This window comes from Hyperolius riggenbachi, chromosome 2, assembly GCF_040937935.1.
Source record: "Hyperolius riggenbachi isolate aHypRig1 chromosome 2, aHypRig1.pri, whole genome shotgun sequence".
Taxonomy (NCBI): Eukaryota; Metazoa; Chordata; class Amphibia; order Anura; family Hyperoliidae; genus Hyperolius; species Hyperolius riggenbachi.
The window spans coordinates 277659040-277680784 of NC_090647.1; the positions used below are offsets into that span (position 1 = coordinate 277659040).

At 43.7% G+C, this 21745-nt stretch overlaps 1 protein-coding gene across 1 annotated transcript in view; it reads left to right on the plus strand.

Annotated features, from left to right (window-relative positions):
• TBX4 (T-box transcription factor 4) overlaps positions 1-21745 on the plus strand; it is a 223848-nt gene that overhangs the window by 37228 nt on the left and 164875 nt on the right. Inside the window, exon 2 of the mRNA XM_068265381.1 lies at positions 16135-16229. Within this exon, the coding sequence (XP_068121482.1) occupies positions 16135-16229 (95 nt within the window). The remainder of the gene's footprint in view (positions 1-16134; positions 16230-21745) is intronic.

Genomic DNA, 21745 nt, shown 5'->3' on the forward strand with positions numbered 1-21745 from the left:
AGGCAGAGGAGAAAGTGAAACTTAAGTTACAGTCTCTACAGTGGTGGCCATGACAGCTTACACATTGGTAGAATCTGCTGAAAGTGTTCCATGTTTTGTGGGTGGGTTGTAGCAGGTCCCTCTCAGCTATCTTTGGTAGGTAGGCAGTTGGGGTTTTCAGTGCTATGCTTGAGGAGCATATACTGATAGGTACATATACCACATGATTAGTCAAATTGAGCATTACCTGAACTCATTTACTTTAGTATGTATGTAAGTTTATGTCTATCTGGGGGATGTTAAATCACATTTTAGAAGTATATGTAAGTATTTTCTGCGCTGCACACTATTTGACTGAAGATGCATAATTGTTAAGGTGCTAACACAAACTTATAGATTGTCACCTGCAGGGATCAGGACTTAACCCCTGGACAACACTAGTGTTGGGCGAACACCTGGATGTTCGGGTTCGGGAAAGTTCGCCGAACATGGCCGCAATGTTCGGGCCGAACCCCGAACTCCCCGAACATCCCGCTTTTGGGGGCCCTATGGGGTCGCAGGCATAAGGGGGGAGCATGCCCCGATCGTGGGAGGGTCGTGAATTCACCCCACCCCCTCCGCTAGCGCTCCCCCCTCTGCCCGCTTCCCCATACAAAAGTTTCAGGAAGTACCGGTCCGGTGGTAGTGGGTGGCTGGCAGTGGGCGGCACTGTGAAGTGAGTGACTGAGGAGGAGGAGTCCGGAGAGTGACGCGTTGAGGGAGGCCGGGCAGCGGGCGGTTCAGCAGTAGTACGGTACCCATAGGGGGGCAGTATTCGGCCGAACAGGGCCCTGTTCGGCCGAACAGGGGCCCTGTTCGGCCCTGTTCGGCGGCCATTTAGTAGTTCGGGGCGAACCCGAACTTAAAAGGCCGAACACCATCAGGTGTTCGGCCGAACGCGAACATCTCCCGAACAGGGTGATGTTCTGCAGAACCCGAACAGTGGCGAACACTGTTCGCCCAACACTAGACAACACTCTAAGGCCAAGTGCTATAGAGACCTGTTGCAAAGTTACAGCCTTGGGAAGAATTTTATTGCTATGGAGAGGGAGGAGTGACAATGGCATGGTGCATGACAAAGTAGCTTCCAACAGGTGGGGTAAGGAGGTGAACAATGCACTCAGATGAGATAGATAGATTTACAGCAGATTCGACCATCGGATAGATTTGTGTCAGATGCCTGTCAAGTCGAATCTGACAGGAATCTATCTGATGTGTGCCACACACTACGAACAGATTTCCAATAGATTTCAGAATGAAATCTATTGGAAATCTATTGAAAATCAATCTAAATGCATTATTGGACTATTAGATCCAATGCAACTCTATAGGCCATCGATCTGTGCCAGCAGCACCTAGATTTTCCATCCTGCCAGATAGATCAAATCGACTGAAACCAGCCGCAAATCGATCGGTCAATCGATCGGCAATCAATTTTGGATCGATCAATTCGATCGAATCGATCAATTGATCGAAGGCTGAAATCGGCCAGTGTATGGGCCCCTTAAGATTCTTAGCAGAGATGGCCTTGACTGTTAATCTAAGTCAGGAACAGTGTAGAGTGTGTACCTATTTGCTGTTAGTAAACAGATGAGACTATCTATCTAGTTTACTCATTTAGCCTGTTGTGAAGTGTTTTTGCTTTTGTTGTTTTGATGATGTCACCTCATTTCTGCCCTACAGTGGCTATTTGTATGTGTAGTGCTGCATGCAGTGCCTGGATGTAAGTATATTCACCGTTATTATCATGTGACTGCACTGGTGGTGTTACTATTGTAACTAAAATGAGTGATTTATTTATTACAGTGCTGGGTGCAGTGATGGCTCTGCCTTTTATTATGTTGTTAATGCAGGAATTGTGTGTCCATATGTGCAATTTAATAAAAGTAGTGTCACAAGGGTGCAGACTGCAGCTGCCCAGTAAGTGTTCACACAGGACAAGGACTTGTGTATATACACAAAGTTCACATGGTTAGGGAATTATATATGTGGGCCCATGCACTGGGCAGGCATTTGTGAGTGTCATCTATTACATAAAATGTGGTAGTGGAATATGGAGGTAGCAGTGACAGAAGCCTCAGTAATAGCAAAAGCAGAAGCCTCGCAACCTTGCAGGAACATTGGAATGGAAGCCACTGGGATGTAGAACGTATCTGAGTTGAAAGTCTTGTACATAATATTAACATTCAGAAGATTGCCATTGTCCATGGAGAGTGGAGGCATCTGTGGCTCACATTCTTCCTGATAGGCACTTGCAGTAGAGAAGGCCAAAACATTTTTTACAAGCTCCATCCTAAGACTCTGAGTTGTCCATAAGTTCTTTCTTTGTTTACGATAATGTTGGTATCTGAGATGGAGTTGACATAATTGTTGATCATCATGGGCAAGCATTACCTGTGAGTGTTAGCCCAGGCCAGCTCACTGCTGAATTAAGAAAAGTTAACAATGCCTGGGTGGGTCAGACATCCCCGCTGGTGGTGTTGATACTGCAACTGACTGCTCACCTTCCATCGGTAGTAGAGTTGCAATGGGTTGCAGAAGCATCCCAGCCACCATTAGGAAAAGCTTTGGAGAAGCAGCTAGAAGCAAATCCTTGAATTGAAGCATTTTCTCTGCACTCAGGTTTCCATGCATTTAGACATTTTTTTCTTGTAGTGTGGATCTGAGAAGGAAAAAGCACATGCAGGGGTCTTTCTTAGAAATTAGATCAGAGACGTTTTACAAGAAATAATTCAATAAATATAAAATTATATGCATGTACAGTATGTCTATCTTACTTTAATTGGTAGAACCTCTTGGGAAGACTGCTACTTGGGCCATGCTGTAGCTATGGAGGTCAGATTGGTGTTAATAACAAAATAAAGCTTTACCTGTATAGTTTGTTTGTTTATTTATTGGGGGGAAGGGGGGTGTAAGGTGAAAACAGTGGCTATGATTTGGTTAGTTTTTAATGGGATTGGTTGCAACACCAGTGCCATTGTTTTAGAAGCAACAATGTGTGCTGAGTGTTCTGCTACATCATACACAAAGACTCAACGATATGTAGCAAATCATAGGTATCTACAAGGACTATGAAAGACTGTCAAAATGTTTGCTGAATTTAGTTTTGGAACTCTGTGTCTCTGCCTCGCTAATCACTGCTGGTGAGATAAAGCACTGCTGAAATACCTTTTTCCTTTCAGCGCTGTTGTTTTTGAACTTACAACCTTTAAGCTAGATCCTGGCTACTCCATGAAATTTCTTTCCTGATTACCCTGGTTTTCTGTTCCCTGGAGTCCAGACTTATTTTCTCTGCTCTTGTAATTCCTCATTCTTGTCCTAAATCCATTCCTGTCTTCTGCTCCATGATAACTGATCTGATTTGATGCCTAAGGCTGAGTTCACACATAAAAGGTGCCCTGTCTGGTCAGTTTTTTACAGTTAGCATCAGTTTTGGATGAGTCTTCTATGGCTGTGTCCACACAAATCTGTACATTTCTGGTCCAGGCCTGTCCTGTCAGTTTTGCATCAGTTTTGTACGAGTTTTTAATGGCTTGTTTAACACATAAGATGTGTACATTTCCAGTCCAGTCCTGTCAGTTTTGTATCAGTTATCTATGGGTGTGTTCACACATAAAAGGTGTCCAGTTCCAATCTTGTCAGTTAAAACTGATGCAAAACTGACGCAAAACTGACAGTACAGAACTGGACCACAAATGTACAGATTTATGTGTGAACCATGCTATGTCTGACTCTTTTACTGCCTGCTCCCTGGTTTCTTTGGCTGACTTGCTGACTAACTGGTATCAACCTCTGCTTTTTCATTTTCTGTATTACTTTAGTTACAGCACAAGGAAAAGATGACGATGATGATGATGATGACAAACACAAGAAAATAGTTTGGGGCATCACCATGCAGTGCTGCTCAATCCTTGGTGTTAAATGCTGCAATTGCAAATGTAGATAACTAGTCCCGGAAGTCCTAGAACACTAAGAAATTGTAACGATCGGTGTCAGCACACAGAGAACTCTGATTATTGGTGATCTGCAGTATCACCAATAATACAGATGCTATACCTGATTATATGGTGATCTGCAGAATCACCAATAATACTAGTATAGCCTGACACGTGACAACCAGTGGAGGATTGTGTTTGGGTGTAACAGTAATTCAGATGAGAGGGTTTACCCGAGGAGCGGGTGACTCAGCCTGCAGCTGATGCTCACCTAATGGCGGGGTGAGTCAGACAGCATTGCAGGCAAGAGGGCTAATGTGTATAATGCAATAATGCTGGATAACTGATCACCTGTGGAGCAAGTGATTCAGAGTGTACTGCATCCCGGTAGTGTTTTTGGGGCATAGTATAAGGAGAGAACCACAGTAGTGCTGAACTCAGGCTCCCCTGTAGAACAGATGGAGCTGACTGTCTTGCAGCCTAGGAGTAGTTGATACAATTGGTGCTGTAGCCCCGTATAATTCAGGCGTACTGCAGCCTAAGCTACAGTGAGACAGACTGTACTGCAGCCTAATAGCAAGCGACACAGATAGTACTGCAGCCTGATGGCAAGTGACACAGATAGTATTGCAGCCTAATGGCAAGTGACACAGATAGTACTGCAGCCGAGGATAGAGTGAGACAGACAGTACTGCAGCCTAGGATACCTGAGGAGCAGGTATCCCGACTATAAGGAAGTATCCTACACCTAGGAGATTGGTGCAGGAAACTGATTTCCCTCACTAGTGGCAGTGCCCACCAGTGCGGGTAGAGTGGTCAGACAGAGTTTGACAACGAGTGGACAGACAAAGTACAGAATCGGAAGACTGATTCAACGCCAGGGACAAGCAGGGTCAGAATCAGAATCAGAATCAGAATCACGTTTATTTCGCCAAGTACAACGGGGGTTGTACCCGGAATTATTTTTGGCACAGACAGGGTCGGAGATGGTACAAACACGTGCATGCAGTCCAACATATACAGTCAGGTACAGTAGTACAAGTAGCATATACATATATACACAGCACTTATATATACAGCACACTAGCTATACTGACGGACGCGTGGGGAAGTCTGGAGAGCTGTGTGAGGGGAGCAGCCGGTGGCCATCTGCCGGTGGCGCTCGCTCAGCTCCGCAGCAGCTCCAGACGCCCCGCCGTGAGTCCTGGAGAAAAAGTGGACAGCGAAAGGAGCGAAAGAGAGAAAAGTGGACAGCGAAAGAGAGAAAAGAGAAGGAATAGCTAAAAAGACTGAGGAGGAAAGAGAGAAGAGAAGGAGCCAGGGCAAGAGGAGAGAGGCAGAGTCCCACCCCAGGGCTGCAGGTTAAAAAAGAGGCACCCCAGGGACTGACGAAGCAGTCCGAAACAGAGTCTGTCCCCATGGAAAAGTCGCCAGGTGCCTGGAGCAGGCACATCGCTGGTCCTTCCGGCTGAGTGGTGGGCGATACGAGCTTCGGCAGTGGAGGATGACTCTGATGAAGGCTGGGGGCTGCGTCTGGAAAGGACCCCCCCTACTACGTGGGAGACCCGGAAGGTAAGGCCTCCTGCACACAAGGGGTGGCGGTGGCTCGAACAGCTTATCAGCTGTCGGCCCTCAGGCGGTTTGTCGGCCAGGCGCACCGCTGGGGGCCTGCACGGAGGCCTGCATGACATTTGTCCCCTGAGTGTGCGGAGTATGGTGGCCTCTCCCTAGGAGCCAAACCTGGTCGTCGGGCCTCAAATGCTGCGTGGGGGTCGGTGGCTCCGGCACGGATGGTGTCCTGATGGTCCTGGGGCAGCGGCGGCAGATCAGCGGAGCTCCGTGCAGCTAAGTTCCATGATGCACGTGGGCTCCCGAACAGCTGATCCTGCCTGCAGAGCGGATGGTGTCCCGATGGTCCGGGGGCAGCGGCAGCAGGTCAGCGGAGCTCCGTGCAGCTAAGATCCATGCTGCACGTGGGCTCCTAAACAGCTGATCCTGCCTGCAGAGCGGATGGTGTCCCGATGGTCCGGGGGCAGCGGCGGCAGGTCAGCGGAGCTCCGTGCAGCTAGGTTCCATGCTGCACGTGGGCTCCCAAACAGCTGATCCCCTCCGAGCAGCTCACCGCTTCCTTGCCTTCCACCCGCGGTCCGTGGCTGTTTGCGGGGCCAGACTGGATTCCACCGATGCCCTCCGCCTCTTACCCCAGCACAAGACGAGGCAAGAGGTGAGTGGAGGGAGAGACCTCCTCAAAAGGAAGAAAAAGGCCGGAGCCCTGTGGCCGAGGCGTCCGAGTCCGGCGCCATCTTGATCTTCAGCAACGTCGGCAACGTGAATCAGATAGACTGAGGTACAGAATCGACAAACGGAAGAATAGTCAGAGGAAGCAATAGGTCATAACAAATAAACAATGCACTAGTACTTTAAAGCTATCAACAGAATCTAGATAAGTGTGAATTCCCAGCTCCGGCTGGTTCTAACACACTTTGGGAACTGACTGGGGTCTGAGCCCTAACACAATATAGCATACGCAACAGCAGACGCGGAGCTACTGACAGGCCTGCTCTATATATACCCAGCAAGCTCCACAGCGCCGCCCCAATCCCCCAGCCAATCCGGATGCCAGCTGGAGTCAGCTGACCGCAGGATCAGCTGACCCCCCTCTTAGCTGCATAAAGGTCCTGTCTCTCTGCTCGTGCATGCTTAGCCCTTAACCTGTGAGCAATGGAAGGACCAGGCATAACTTGAGCATCTAACAGAGGCCGCCGGCTGATACGCGGAGATAGCCGCCATGCCGCTTGTCTCCGCGGCGGCATCTCCGCTATTCCTTACAGAAATGAACTGGTTTACAACACAGCTATGGAGTTCTGGTTTCTGCCAGTAGGATTTTATAATATTTTTGTTATACTGTGCAATAAGCCACACACAGCAGTAAAGACGACATATTTCCCTTGCATCAAATGTACTATTTAACTATCACCCCAGCAGAGTGGCTGCTCGATATAAAGTTGCAGCTCTGTAAAGGGCTTGGGTGATCACAGGTGTCCAGTAGGATACCTGCCACCAAAAACATGATTTACAGAGTCCTTGGCCATTAACTGGTTGTTGTTAAGGTCCAAGAATTTAAAGATAACCCACCAAATTTTCCTCTCAATAGGATCCTTCTGCAGTTTAATCATCTATGAACCAAATAAATTATATTCAGGGAAAAATTCCATTTAACCCAAGTCAGAACAACAACAGTGCTTGCACACTGAATATTTCAACAGTTTTCGGACAGATTTAAACCATGTGCTATTTCACATGGCAGGACTTCTTTAAAAAAAAGTGACAGCTCTTTGGTAAGTGCTGTCACTGACTTTTCAAGGACAGAACAAGAGGCAAACTAACATTAGTTAGTTCACTAATCCTTTAAGAAACTGAAAATTAGTCTAAGAGGTTTTTAAAGGACTACATCTGCACATAAAAATATTTTAAAGAATTTGTGGCGAGCCTGGATTTTTTTTTACATCTCCGGTCTGCAGATGAAATTATTTTTCATCATTATTTTAAGTCATCTAACATGGATTTGTTCCCTGGAAAGCCTGAGGACTCCAGGTTTTGGCATTGGGGATATTTCTTTGTGATGTAATGATATTGTTTTATGAAACAAATTAAAGAGCAGATGCTGCATTCCCCAGACACGCCATAACAAAATATTTTGTATTGTTGCCACTTCAAAAATATTTTTAAACATATGATTGTGGTTTGCTATTATTGATTTCATAAAAAGAAAAAAATGATATCACAGTTCCAAAAATAAAAGGATTTTCCCTTGGCTATCTCTTGGCATTTATTGATATTTTAGAATATTTATTGAAATAATTATGTTCTTAGATTGCACTACTAGAGAAAGAGCACCGTCCAGCATACAAACATCCCTATGGGGGTTAGTAATTCAAAAACCTCCAAATAGTCATGTAGCATCCTCCGCTTGGTAAGGATGATTCAGCAAAGGTCTCTGGAGCCATTAAACACCTGTGTTACATCCTATTTGAAGGATTTTTTTGCCTTCATGTTGTCTTTGCCTACTATGTAAATAGAAATGGAGCTCTCAGCAAGTTGCTCAATGAGGACAGATCTCAACCAGACACTCTTCAAACAAGCAGTCAAGGACTATAAACGGGACAAGAGCTACAAATCACGGTCAAGCCTTCTATAAACAAGAAAGATGCAATACTGAAATCAAGATCATGAATGAAGACAGGAGTTTTGCAGAAGCAAACAACAACTATTAATGACTCCAACTTTGACACACTGGGCCAGTATGTACAGTATGGGGGTCTCAGGAGACCCTGGTACACATTAGCTGAAGCAGGAGATATTATCTATTTCTTTAAATGAAGGGTGATCATATTGCACCATAAGCCTGATCTGTGCACAAAACAAAGATACCTGGTCTGCTTGTACTGAAAACTAGTGCTACACAAAGTAGAGTAATGTATTTTAGACTCACTGTTAGTTTTAGAAAGTTGAATTGGAAAGGTAAATCTTGATAACATTAAAGTGGAGAAGAATTTGCGCACAACTGATACATTTTTACAGGATTTATTTAAGAAGGAGCCCAATTTTAGTTTGAATTGTACTATTGTAACGATCGGTGTCAGCACACATCGGTGTCAGAGAATATGATTATTGGTGATCTGCAGTATCACCAAGAATACAGATATATACCTGTTTATGGATGATCTGCAGAATCACCAATAATACAGATATATTTCTAACCTCTGGACACCTGTATATATAGTGAGTGTTTGGTGCAACAGTAATGACTTTGAGTAAACCACCTGATGAGCAGGTGGTCCTTGGCAGTATGGGCAAAACTGCTCTTTTGAGAAGAGCGAGAACCTTCCAGCAGCCTGAGACCTTCCAAGGGGTGGAGTCTCAGGCTGAAGGTAGGAAGGGCCAGTGAGTGAGTGACACCTGAAGGTGGATGTCACTAGCTGGTCTGGAGACTATCTCTTAAAGGAGAGAGATAGCTCTCGAGGTCGGGCAAGCCAGGTCGGCAACACACGGACAGACAAAGTACAAAGACAGAAGGCTGATTCGGTATCCAAGACAGGCAGGGTTGGCAACGGATAATCAGATGTGCGTGGTACCGAATCAGAGAGCGGAGGGATAGTCAGGAAAGCCATAGGTCATAACAGATATCAAACAATGCCTAGTCTTGGGTGTGAGGTCCGTGGTCTCTACACCCTGGAACTAGTCTGAAGTATAACAGAATGATAACACAACTTCCCTAATCTTGGGTGTGAGGTCCGTGGTCTCTACACCCTGGAACTAGTGTGAAGTATAACAGAATGATAACACAAGTTCCCTAATCTTGGGTGTGAGGTCCATGGTCTCTACACCCTGGAACTAGTCTGAAGTATAACAGAATGATAACACAAGTTTCCTAATCTTGGGTGTGAGGTCCGTGGTCTCTACACCCTGGAACTAGTCTGAAGTATAACACAATAATAACACAGTAGTAATCTGGCTCAGTGTGAATTCCCAGGTCCTCCTGGTTCAAACACACTGTTGGATCTGACTAAGGTCTGAGTGCTTCCACATAGTGTTCGCAACGGCAGACAACTTGAGACTGGCCAACAGTAACTATATATAGAGCAGCGCTCTCTGGCGCCACCCCTAAGTGATGGACCAATAGTCACTTGCTCTGAGGTCAGCTGACCAGCCTGGTCAGCTGATCCCCCTTGGCCGTCATAAAAGTTCTGCCTCTCAGCGCGCGTATTCCTGAATCTATGTGAACTAACAGACCCAGCCACACCAGACGCATGCTGCTGCGTGCAACCCGCCGCGCTGGACGCGGAACCAGCCGCCTTGCTATCAGTACACGCGGCGGCCTTTCTGCGTTCTCTCACAGTACCAGACGCATGCTTCTGCGTTCAAACCGCCGCACTAGACGCGGAATCAGCCGCCTTGCTGTCAGCACACGCAGCAGCTTTTCCGCGTTCTCTCACAACTATATTGGACTGCCTGGAATGGAACTATTAAAAAAAATCTGCAACAACACCAGAAGTCAAGCAAAATTGTAAAAATCCTTTATGTTGTTCCAATACAGCATCTGTATTTTGTACTTTCACAAATCAAAATTTTGACTACTGTAAACATATATTATACATTATATAGACTTGTTGCACCATATTGTAAGACACAATAATGTAAAAATGCGATGTAGATTATTGCCTCCTTGCTTAGGAGAACACTCAATGTAAAATTATGTTTGAGGCATATTTCCGATCAATAAAGTAAAAAATTCAAAGAGTGGAGATTTTTTTTACGTCGAAGTAAAACAGTGGAAACTGAAACGACTTGTGCTCACTTTAAACACTCCAATAAAATGTGTGAGTAAACCAAACACTTTCTCAGTGCTTCCAATGCTACAAAAAATAAATGCATGCTAACTGGAAGACATGTGAAGGAAGGGTAGCAGATACCCTTTGCGATAAAATGGATTTTTGCAGCCCATGAAGAAGTCCCCAAAGATTAGAAGACTGGCTTCTAAGTGCTAGTTTACACTCGGCGCTGGGAGCGCCGTTTGCCCGCGATCACGGAGCCAAACAGGCAAAAATGTGTGATTTAGCGCAATTTGCGCTTGTAACTCCCATTCAATAGAATGAGAATAACAGCGCAATCACCCCCGAAACGCTGCATGCAGTACGTTTGCGATTGAACAAAATTGCAAACGCCGTAGTGTGAATGTATCCATAGGGATAAATTAGGAGCAGCGCTTTGCTGATCGCCGGCAATCAGTAAAGCGCTGAAAAATTGCCAAGTGTGAACAAGCCCTTAGGAGGCATTTCCTGGGATAATGATGACTCTGGAGCAACACTGCAGTGAGGGAGAACAGGGTGAAAAGATACTTGCCAGTACTGCAAGTCCCTTACATTGTTTATGTAGTGGAGCAAAGTAAGACATGTTTGGAGAGCCTTGTAAAGGCCTGCTTCGCGGATCCAGCAAATATATGAAATAGCTAATATGCAGGCTCCCTAGTAATGATTAGGAGCCAAGGAGCCCCTGTCTGTGTTGCTTATGTGGTAGCTGCAGTGTATAAGGATATCGGTAGTATACTTCCCTGGTGCCACAGCTCAAGCACAAAATACATTCTGTAAGTCACGGCAGTGCTGGGCCGAAATTACGCATTAGCGTAATTACGCATCGTAATTCACTACAAATGCACCGTAAGCGTTACGTGTAAGGTTACGGTATTACGCGTAATTAATTACGCGTAGACCATAGGGTTACGTTTTACGCGTAACAAATTACGCGTAAGACAGTAAACTCCCATTGAAATTACACAGTCTGCCGTAATCGCGTAATATTACGCTCCCGTATAATATAAAAAAGCCGCCGACTTTAAGGGTTAATAGCAAAGCCCCCTTAAGTGCTAAGAGCCTCAAATTTGGAGAATATATTAAGGAGATCAGAAGGAATAAGAGGAAAAAAATTTTTTTCAAAAAGACCTTATAGTTTTTAAGAAAATCGATGTTAAAGTTTCAAAGGAAAAATATATACATTTAAAAACCCGCCGACTTTAACGGTTAATAGCAAAGCCTGCTTAAAATTTAGGAACACCAAATTCACAGGGTATATTAAGGGGATCAGTGGGAATAAGAGGTAAAAAATTTTTTCAAAAAGACCTTATAGTTTTTGAGAAAATCGATTTCTAAGTTTCAAGGGCGAAAATGTCTTTTAAATGCGGAAAATGTCAGTTTTTTTTGCACAGGTAACAATAGTGTTTTATTTTCATAGATTCCCCCAAGTGGGAAGAGTTTTACTTACTTCGTTCTGAGTGTGGGAAATATAAAAAAAAAACGACGTGGGGTCCCCCCTCCCAGACCTCTTTAACCCCTTGTCCCCCATGCAGACTGGGATAGCCAGAATGCGGAGCACCGGCCGCGTGGGGCTCCGCACCCTGACTATACCAGCCCGCATGGTCCATGGATTGGGGGGTCTCGGAAGGGGAGGGGCAGCCAAGCTTTCCCCTCCCCCTCCGAGCCCTTGTCCAATCCAAGGACAAGGGGCTCTTCTCCACCTCCGATGGGCGGTGGAGGTGGAGGCCGCGATTTCCTGGGGAGGGGTTCATGGTGGCATCTGGGAGTCCCCTTTAAAAAGGGGTCCCCCAGATGCCCACCCCCCTCCCAGGAGAAATGAGTATAGAGGTACTTGTAGTACCCCTTACCCATTTCCTTTAAGAGTTAAAAGTAAATAAACACACAAACACATAGAAAAAGTATTTTAATTGAACAAAAAACATAACCACGAAAAAAGTCCTTTAATATTCTTAATTAACCATTAATACTTACCTGTCCCTTTAAAAGCCAGTTCCCACGCAATATCCTCGGAAATATACTAATCAGTTACAATGTAACAAAGTTATTACAATGTAACAACTTTGTTACATTGTAACTACGCCGCACCCGACGTCACTCACCGCCGCCGCCGCCACCGCGTCTGCGCTACACGGACCGACAGAGCTCTGAGCTATAGCTCAGAGCTCTCTAAGCATCTTTGTATTTGGGCTCCAAGGAGCCCCATTGGTCCTTAGCAGACCAATGGGGTTCCTTCTGATTTGAAGGAACCCCATTGGTCTGCTAAGGACCAATGGGGCTCCTTGGAGCCCAAATACAAAGATGCTTTCGAGAGCTCTGAGCTAATATAGCTCAGAGCTCTGTCAGGTGAAGGGACGCTAAGTCCCCGCCGGCTCCGCTGCCTTCCCCGCCTCTCCCACATGTCACCTATATACATGCTAGCACCCATGGGTGCCAGCATGTATATGAGTGACAGGTGTGGGCGGAGTGGACGGCGGGAGCCGGCGGGGACTAGCGTGTATGCGGCGGCCGGCGGGTGAGCGGCGAGTGACGTCGGGTGCGGTGGTGTTACAAAGTAACAAAGTTGTTACATTGTAATAACTTTGTTACATTGTAACTGATTAGTATATTTCCGAGGATATTGCGTGGGAACTGGCTTTTAAAGGGACAGGTAAGTATTAATGGTTAATTAAGAATATTAAAGGACTTTTTTCGTGGTTATGTTTTTTGTTCAATTAAAATACTTTTTCTATGTGTTTGTGTGTTTATTTACTTTTAACTCTTAAAGGAAATGGGTAAGGGGTACTACAAGTACCTCTATACTCATTTCTCCTGGGAGGGGGGTGGGCATCTGGGGGACCCCTTTTTAAAGGGGACTCCCAGATGCCACCATGAACCCCTCCCCAGGAAATCGCGGCCTCCACCTCCACCGCCCAGCGGAGGTGGAGAAGAGCCCCTTGTCCTTGGATTGGACAAGGGCTCGGAGGGGGAGGGGAAAGCTTGGCTGCCCCTCCCCTTCCGAGACCCCCCAATCCATGGACCATGCGGGCTGGTATAGTCAGGGTGCGGAGCCCCACGCGGCCGGTGCTCCGCATTCTGGCTATCCCAGTCTGCATGGGGGACAAGGGGTTAAAGAGGTCTGGGAGGGGGGACCCCACGTCGTTTTTTTTTTATATTTCCCACACTCAGAACGAAGTAAGTAAAACTCTTCCCACTTGGGGGAATCTATGAAAATAAAACACTATTGTTACCTGTGCAAAAAAAACTGACATTTTCCGCATTTAAAAGACATTTTCGCCCTTGAAACTTAAAAATCGATTTTCTCAAAAACTATAAGGTCTTTTTGAAAAAAAAATTTTTCCTCTTATTCCCACTGATCCCCTTAATATACCCTGTGAATTTGGTGTTCCTAAATTTTAAGCAGGCTTTGCTATTAACCGTTAAAGTCGGCGGGTTTTTAAATGTATATATTTTTCCTTTGAAACTTTAACATCGATTTTCTCAAAAACTATAAGGTCTTTTTGAAAAAAAAATTTTCCTCTTATTCCTTCTGATCTCCTTAATATATTCTCCAAATTTGAGGCTCTTAGCACTTAAGGGGGCTTTGCTATTAACCCTTAAAGTCGGCGGCTACCTAACATTGATCCATGCGTCAACTTTTCCGCTTGGCAGCATGACCTTACGCATTAATTGCTAGTACGATTTTACGCGAAAACCTATAACGTAATAACCTGAATTACGGTATACTTACGCGTAATTGCGTAAGTGCTACGCGTAATTATAGACATGTACCGAAATTGACTGTCTATGCCGTAAGCGTAATTTCGTAATGCGTAATAGCGTAAAATTATGCGTAATGATCCGTAAGCGTAGCTTTCTCCATTACGACCAGCACTGAGTCACGGCACCTCGTTTTTCAGCCCAGTGGGGGATGAATAACCAATAATCTGGAATATACACTTCTACAGATAACATCAACTGAGGTATTAGTTCCCTAAAGACAGATGAGTAACTATATTTATGGATGAGCAGGCAACATGTGTGAAGTCATAGATTCAAATTTGCGCAGAGTCTGGACAATTTGGTTAAAATAAATTCTTTGTGAACCTAGGGCCAAAATTCACCATGAGGAGACTTATTTGAGGGGGGAGGGGGAGTGTAAGTTACCAATTTCCTTCTCTACATCCAGTAGAGTGTTCCCGCCAGATGCTCTTGCAAAGGAATCGGATCACATACAGCCAGCCCCTAGCAACCAATAGTAATTAAGATGTTCTCATCTTAAAGGGAAAAGTGGGAGGAGCTTCTCATTCTTTTTCCAGCTTTCACTCTGGCTGTATGGAGAGCTGCTGTATGGAGAGCTGTAATGCATTGAAAGGTTTCGGTTGGTGTATAGACAGTAGCAGTAAATAGATTTTTGGGATTACACACACTGTACATACACTACACAGGCAAAGGCAATCAGTAACTGCTATTTCTGATATATCACTGTGGGGTTTAGATTTTTGGGTAATTGTATATAAAATAATAATACTGAGCACATTTGCACACAATTGCACATTACTACTGTTACCACAAACATATTGATCTAAACAGATGGTTGTGGTTCCATTAGCTCCAATGTAATTGCATAACATGTGTTACTGCCTTTACCACTTGGCAATGCACTGCAGACTCTGCATCACCTCTGTGTTGTCCACAGCACTTTTGTCACACTGCAGGCCACTGCGGTGGTGGAGCGGCGAGGGAGAGAGACGCAATGCTTCAGCATGAAAGGGGCTGAAAGGTTCATGTTGTATACATTTGTATTTAATTGTGCATTACTGTGATTGGAAAGGTTTATATTTTACACATTTCCATTCAATTCTATATTACAAGTATTTCTGTGAAAAAAATCCAGTCACGGATTTGCAAAGCTCTGCATGCGTGTTGTAATTTTTTTAATCTGTTTTTGCCATATTTACCCATCCCTAACTATTTTATTCCAGGCATTCTGGACACATAGGAACTGCTTGGCAAAAGAGCAGAAAGTTGCAAGTGATACCACAGAGTGTGGTTAGCTGGTTGGGGGTCTAGTTCTGCTTGGAGGTGATTCAGTTGCTAGCTTAGTGCATGGTCCCCTCGTCATCAAAACTTTCAATAACCATTGCTTAGAACTGTTCTTAGTTAGTCTAGCAAGTTGTCTTCATTTATTGCATGCTAGAAAAGTCTGGGCTATTCTGCATTCTGTATGCCGTGATCTCATTTTGTGGTAGATTCTTAGGGCTCCGGATAAATATCGTTAACAACATTAGATCATTAAAGTCTTTGAAGCATGCTACCGTTTTAGAAGCTTGCAACATTATGTTTTGTCATATTATTTCGTTTCTATGTACAGATTTTACGTTATCAAATATATTATAATTTCTATGTGTAGAAGGGTGTTTCTGCTGGGGATGTGGTTAGGGTTAGGCACCACCGTGGAAGGGGGGGTTAGGGTTAGGCACCACCGGGTGGTGGTTAGGGTTAGGCACCACCAGGGGAAGGCTCTGTGTGAGAGTAGGGTTGGGTTATTGGGTTAAGCTGTATTGTTGAATTGCATAACAATTTTTAACGTTAATATATTTTCGTTATCAACTCCCGTCTGTTTTAAAACAGTATTTATCGTTAACCAATTTAATTAACAATGATTATCGTTATTGAGATTTTGTTATCCACCGGCGCCAATTCGTTTTCCAGCCGGGCCTTTTTTTCTTATTATGTTTGAACAGCTAGTAAAATGTTTATGTTAAAATATGTAAAGTGCTGTCTGTTGAGTGAGAGTTTGTCTAATAGCCCCTTTCCTTTCCCATTTTCAGACAATAGAAAATATCAAAGTATACCTTCATGAGAAGGAACTGTGGAAGAAGTTTCATGAAGCAGGCACTGAAATGATCATAACCAAAGCTGGCAGGTCTGTAAACAATCTACTACATTACGGTATTTGCTGCAATTTTCTCTTTATGTTTATTCTGTAAATTAGTAGTATCCCTGGACTTGGCCTGCTTTCAAATGAGTTACTGATGATTTAGGGTCTAGTAGATGTGGCACTGTCATTACATGTATAATAAGATGCAGTGTAGTAATATCAATAAAAGTGGCTCATTGGTGTTAAAAAAATGATTACAGTATATTGTTTCCAGTGGTTTGTGTCTCTGTAGATACCCCAAACAATTTCACAAAGTCATGGTCTGCATACAAACTTCAACTGCTGCAAAGTTCTCGCTGCACTTTTATACAGTATATACAGTAGGGTCTCTGTTATCCAACACAGGCGGGGATTGCTGGATATGTGTAATTCTGGTTGCTCATTAAGGAATTGGGGGTCTCAGTGTAACACTAAAACCCACCACCATGGAGCCCTCTCTCCCACTAATGCAGAGCAGCGCGCAGCGGAAAACACCAACGATCCGGGCACAGGTCCTCTTCACTGCTTGCAATCCATAACTATTGTGCCAATAGCCTATTGATTTTACAGAGCCATATAATCCATTTTTAAGACAGCTGATTCAGGCTATTTTGGCCTTCATCAGTATACGCCAGCGCTTCTCAAACATGTCTTCATGACTCCCCAAAGGTGCATGTTTTGTAGGCATCCTCTCCTACACACAGGTGGGGTAATTAATGTCTCAGCTACATGGAATCCACTTAGCGGAGACACTAATTACCCCACATGTGCATAAGTGAGGATGCCTGCAAAACATGCAACATTGGGGAGTCACGAGGAGTCGAGGAGAGGTTTGAGAAACACTGATATAATGTATGGATTGGTTTGGCTATGTGTATACTACTTTTGCAAGATAAAGGTGTTGCCCATATAAGTCACAAGGGACCAGAACCATTAGGGTTTTAAAGGGCCTAAAGTAATCCAAAACACTCAATACTAAAAATCATGGTAATTACAATTCTGCCTTCTTAAAACACAAAGTATTTGCAACACTTCAGCTTCACATGTGCAAGAATGTACTTCCATAATGTGCCACAGTAGCTCAATGAGTAAATTTACAAATTATTCCCAAATGAAAGCCAAAATAGCCCGAAACAGCTGTCTGCAGGTTGGAATATGAGGCTCTATAATAGCGGTAGGGAACCGTAGCTCTCCAGCTGTGATAAAACGACAAATCCCAGCCAGGTCAACATCTGCAAGGAGTTTGTATGTTCTCCCCAAGTCTGTGTTGGTTTCCTCCAGGTACTCCGGTTTCCTCCCACATCCCAAAAACATACAGATAAGTTAATTGGCTTCCCACTAAAATTGGCCCTAGACCACGATACATACACTACATGGTCCATTACATAGACATATAACTATGGTAGGGATTAGATTGTGAGCTCCTCTGAGGGACAGTTAGGTGACAGACTATATACTCTGTACAGTGCTGCGTAAGATGTCGGCGCTATATAAATAATAATAAATAATAATAAAAATCCCAGCATGCATTTGCCTTTACTAATCATGACTGTGGCTGTCAGACTCCTGCAATGCACTATGAGACTTGTAGTTCCTTAACAGCTGGAGAGCCAAGGTTCCCTACCCCTGCTCTATAACATTAAAAATCCATGGCAATGCTGTATACCAGAGTTTCTGGATGTAACCAGCTAAGCGAAGCATTTATGTCTGCACATAGAGCTTTTATTCCCAACTACTTTCTGAATATTGTAACTTGCTGTAAGTGTTACTAGACTATATGGAAGAACTTTTTGGACAGTGTTGTCTACAAACATGTGTGGTCTTTTATTCAGCACTTGGCATATTTCTGTAAGGGTGCTTGTGAGCGTCTAAGAAGAGCAAACTAGCAAACTTTTAAATTATTTGGTCCAAATTTTACGTCAGAGAATACTATACTGGAATAAGCATGTATAAAATGTCCCACAGGCTTAGAACATAGCATGTATTGCTCAGTATCTAGACTGGGGAGAAGCACAGACCTGCTGTGACAACAGGTGGCTCAAATCAAAACCAAACTGCTATAATTATTCATAGCGACTATTGCCTTCTACCCACAGCCATAGTTACAACATAACTATGGTGCGTATTTCCCTTTTTTAAGGTTTTATAAGTGGAAACTTCATTACAGAAACTTAACTTTTATGTTCTTTTACATTGGAATATATTTTCCATACTATGAGAAGCACATATGTAAAGGTAAAAAGAACACACAAATAGCTAACATAATTTTGGTTTTAGTTACTGTTACTTGACATAAATGAAGTTTTGCCATGAGGAAACAGAAAACAAGAACAGTTTTAAGTTAACCGCACTGATCTGAGCAAGAAAACAGTGTCTTTGAAATAACTGATAAAAGCAGGCCAACAAATTTATATATATAATCTCCCAAAAATGGAATTTTCCCAACTGTCTGACCCACCAGTCATTAGGACAGCAGATAAATCTCCTCTATCTGACCACAGACTATGAGTTCAGTGTATCTTTTGTAAGTGGCGGTGAAATTGGTTGTGAAAAATGAATCACTGATGAGAACTCCTGTTGAACCTGCATTGTTTGTTATTCTGTGACTGGGATCTGGCAAAGTCTAATCCAGCACTTCAAAGCCAACGGCCCTCGCACTGTATACAGAATGTCATTGCCGAGGGGCGTGAGTGATAAGAGTAGTAAAGGATGGCAAGCTCTGCATACATTGGTAGGAATAGGACTCTGCTAGTAATGCTTTGATCGTTCAGAGACACTGCCGAATGCAAGAGTGAATTGAGAAATAATAGCTCAACAAATTTTGTCACATAGTTTTTGTAACTTATTTTGGGAATAACTTGGTCATCTAGGTAAATGGAAAACATCAGATCTCTGTGGGTAGATGAAGTTTTTGTTTTTTTATAAACATACTGATCATACATGCAAGGATCCTCAGATCTTGATAGAAAACAGTCTTGCTTACTCAATGCTTTTCTGTGCTGCAAAGTCTTTGGAGGCATCGCAGTGCAGCAGTGTCACTCGCAAATTTTTGATTTAGAGAAAATTTTCGTACACAATAAATATGGAAAATCGTTATTTTTACTGCGACTAACTATTATTTTACTGTGAAAATATGGAAAATTGTTTATTTTATTGTGGAAATCTGTGAAACATGCGGAAAATCATAAACATATTACAAAATGATTTTCAATGGCATTTTTATTCAAAAGTCGAATTTCATCACTTCGCATCCAGACCTTGTTTTCCCCTTATTGACCAGAGCAGTTTTGACGTTTTAGCTATGTCCCTTTTTAATCAGCCATAACTTTATCCCTACTCACGACACCTAAATGATCTAGGTATCGTTTTTTTCAGGACAAACTAGACTTTCATTGGCGGGTATTTTGTCCCTAGACCAAAAAAGTTTTCTATGCATTTTAATGGGAAAAAGAGAGGAAAAATGAAAAACATGCATTTTTGCTCAGTTTCTATCAATTCCAGTTTAAAAATAAAAAGTGCCACTGAAGATAAAAACATGTCACCAGTATTCTGTCCCCCAGTATAGATAGCAAAATGTGTCCCCAATATCAGTCACCCCCAGTATAGCCCGATGTGTCCTCTGTTTGGCACCTCCCAGTATAGATAGACAGATGTATCCCCAGGATTACTGCCCCTCATTATAACTAAATGTGTCCCCAGGAATAGTGGTCCCCCATTATAGCCAGATGCGCCCTCAGGATTAGCGCGTGCACCCTGGATTAGGGCCCCCCACCATTATAGCCAGATCTGCCCCCAGTATAAAATGATGCACATTAAATAAAATTGTACCCCCTCTTACTTTATCCCCCCCCCAGCTGCACATTTTACCCCCCACCAGGGCTCAACAACCCCCATAAGGGCCAGCCAGATGTCCCACCCCCCACCCAGGCAGCCCCCTCGGTGGCCAGATCTGTTAAAAAAAAGGATTAGAAAGCAGCCTGACTCACCTTTTCCTGTTCCAGCGACCAGCCTGCAGCCCAAGCCTCCGATCGCCGCTCTGCACGCAGCCCTGTGATGTCGGTTACCGGGTCCCGGCTTGATGACGTCATCAAGCCGGGACTCAGCTATTCAGCATCACAGGGCTGCGTGCAGAGCGGCGATCGGAGGCTTGGGCTGCAGGCTGATCGCTGGAACAAGAAAAGGTGAGTGGCTGCTTTCTAATCCTTTTTTTTTAGCAGATCCGACCACGGAGGGGAGAGATGAATGATCACACTGTTTGCTACAGCGGTGATCGTTCATCCGTGGAGGGGTTACTAATTGGCTACAAGGGAACATTTTCCCTTTCACCAATTAGTATTGCAGCTGTTAGTGCCTGGAGGTGCGCTCTGAAGCGCACCTGTTCCTGCACAACAGGGCTGCAAGCAGGTCAGTATATCTACGTCGCTGTGGCTTGGAGAGAGCCACAGCTGACGTAGATATACTGTGTTGAAGGACAAAGTGGTTAACATTTTTACAAAAATTAATGTGATGAGCATTTTTGCTCCTCACTGCAATGCAGCATTGCTTCTCTGCTTTTTCATTGGAGATCGAAGCTCATCTGATGGAAGATTCTTTGCAATTATGCTACTAAACACAATGTGATTTGACAGACCATTTACATCCTAAAGCAGCCCACTAACTATATCATCTTGATTGTACAATCACTTACAGTTCAACCACATCTATGCTATATAAAGGACCACCTAAAGTATATATTCAAACAATGTTCATTTAGTTTACCTTTCTACTACATAGATTTGGTAAAATTGGACGATTGTATGCACGAGATTGAATATTCAATGGGGACCTTAAGAAGACTAAAGGACCTACTAATGCTACAATACTTTTTGTCTAATCTTACCATTTCTATATAATATGAGGAACAACCTAAAATATCGCTTCAAAGTATATTCACTCAGCTTACCCTTCTACTACATAGAATAGGTAAGATTGGACAAAAAAGATTGTATCATTAGTGGTGCTATGTGGAGCTTGGAAACAGGCCAATCAAAAGCCCTGCCTAAAAGTGGCCACTAATGATCCAATCTTTTTCATCCAATCTTACCATTTCTACGTAATATAAGGTAACTGCCTGAAGTCTCCATTCAGTATATTCACTCAATTGACCCTTATACTACATAGATTTAGTAAGAGTTGATAAAAAAAATTGGATCAATAGTGGCCACCATAAGAATGTGGATTGACCCAATTCCAAACTGCATACAATTTGCATTAAATTTGAATGCAAAGTCAGAATTATTTTCGCCTCATTGACTACTTCTAATACAGTAGATTACTCCTTTTTTTTAATATTTGGAAGCATGTTGCAAGGATTCTAACAGTTTCATAAGACCTTCAGGCCGGTTTCACGCTATAATTTGGCATCAGTGTTTCTTTTCGGCGCACCTGCCACACCAACAACAACTGGCATTCTGGGAATACCGTGTTACTATGCGGTATTCCCTGTTGGTATTTAGCCAAGCAGGAAGAGACGCTCACTTCCT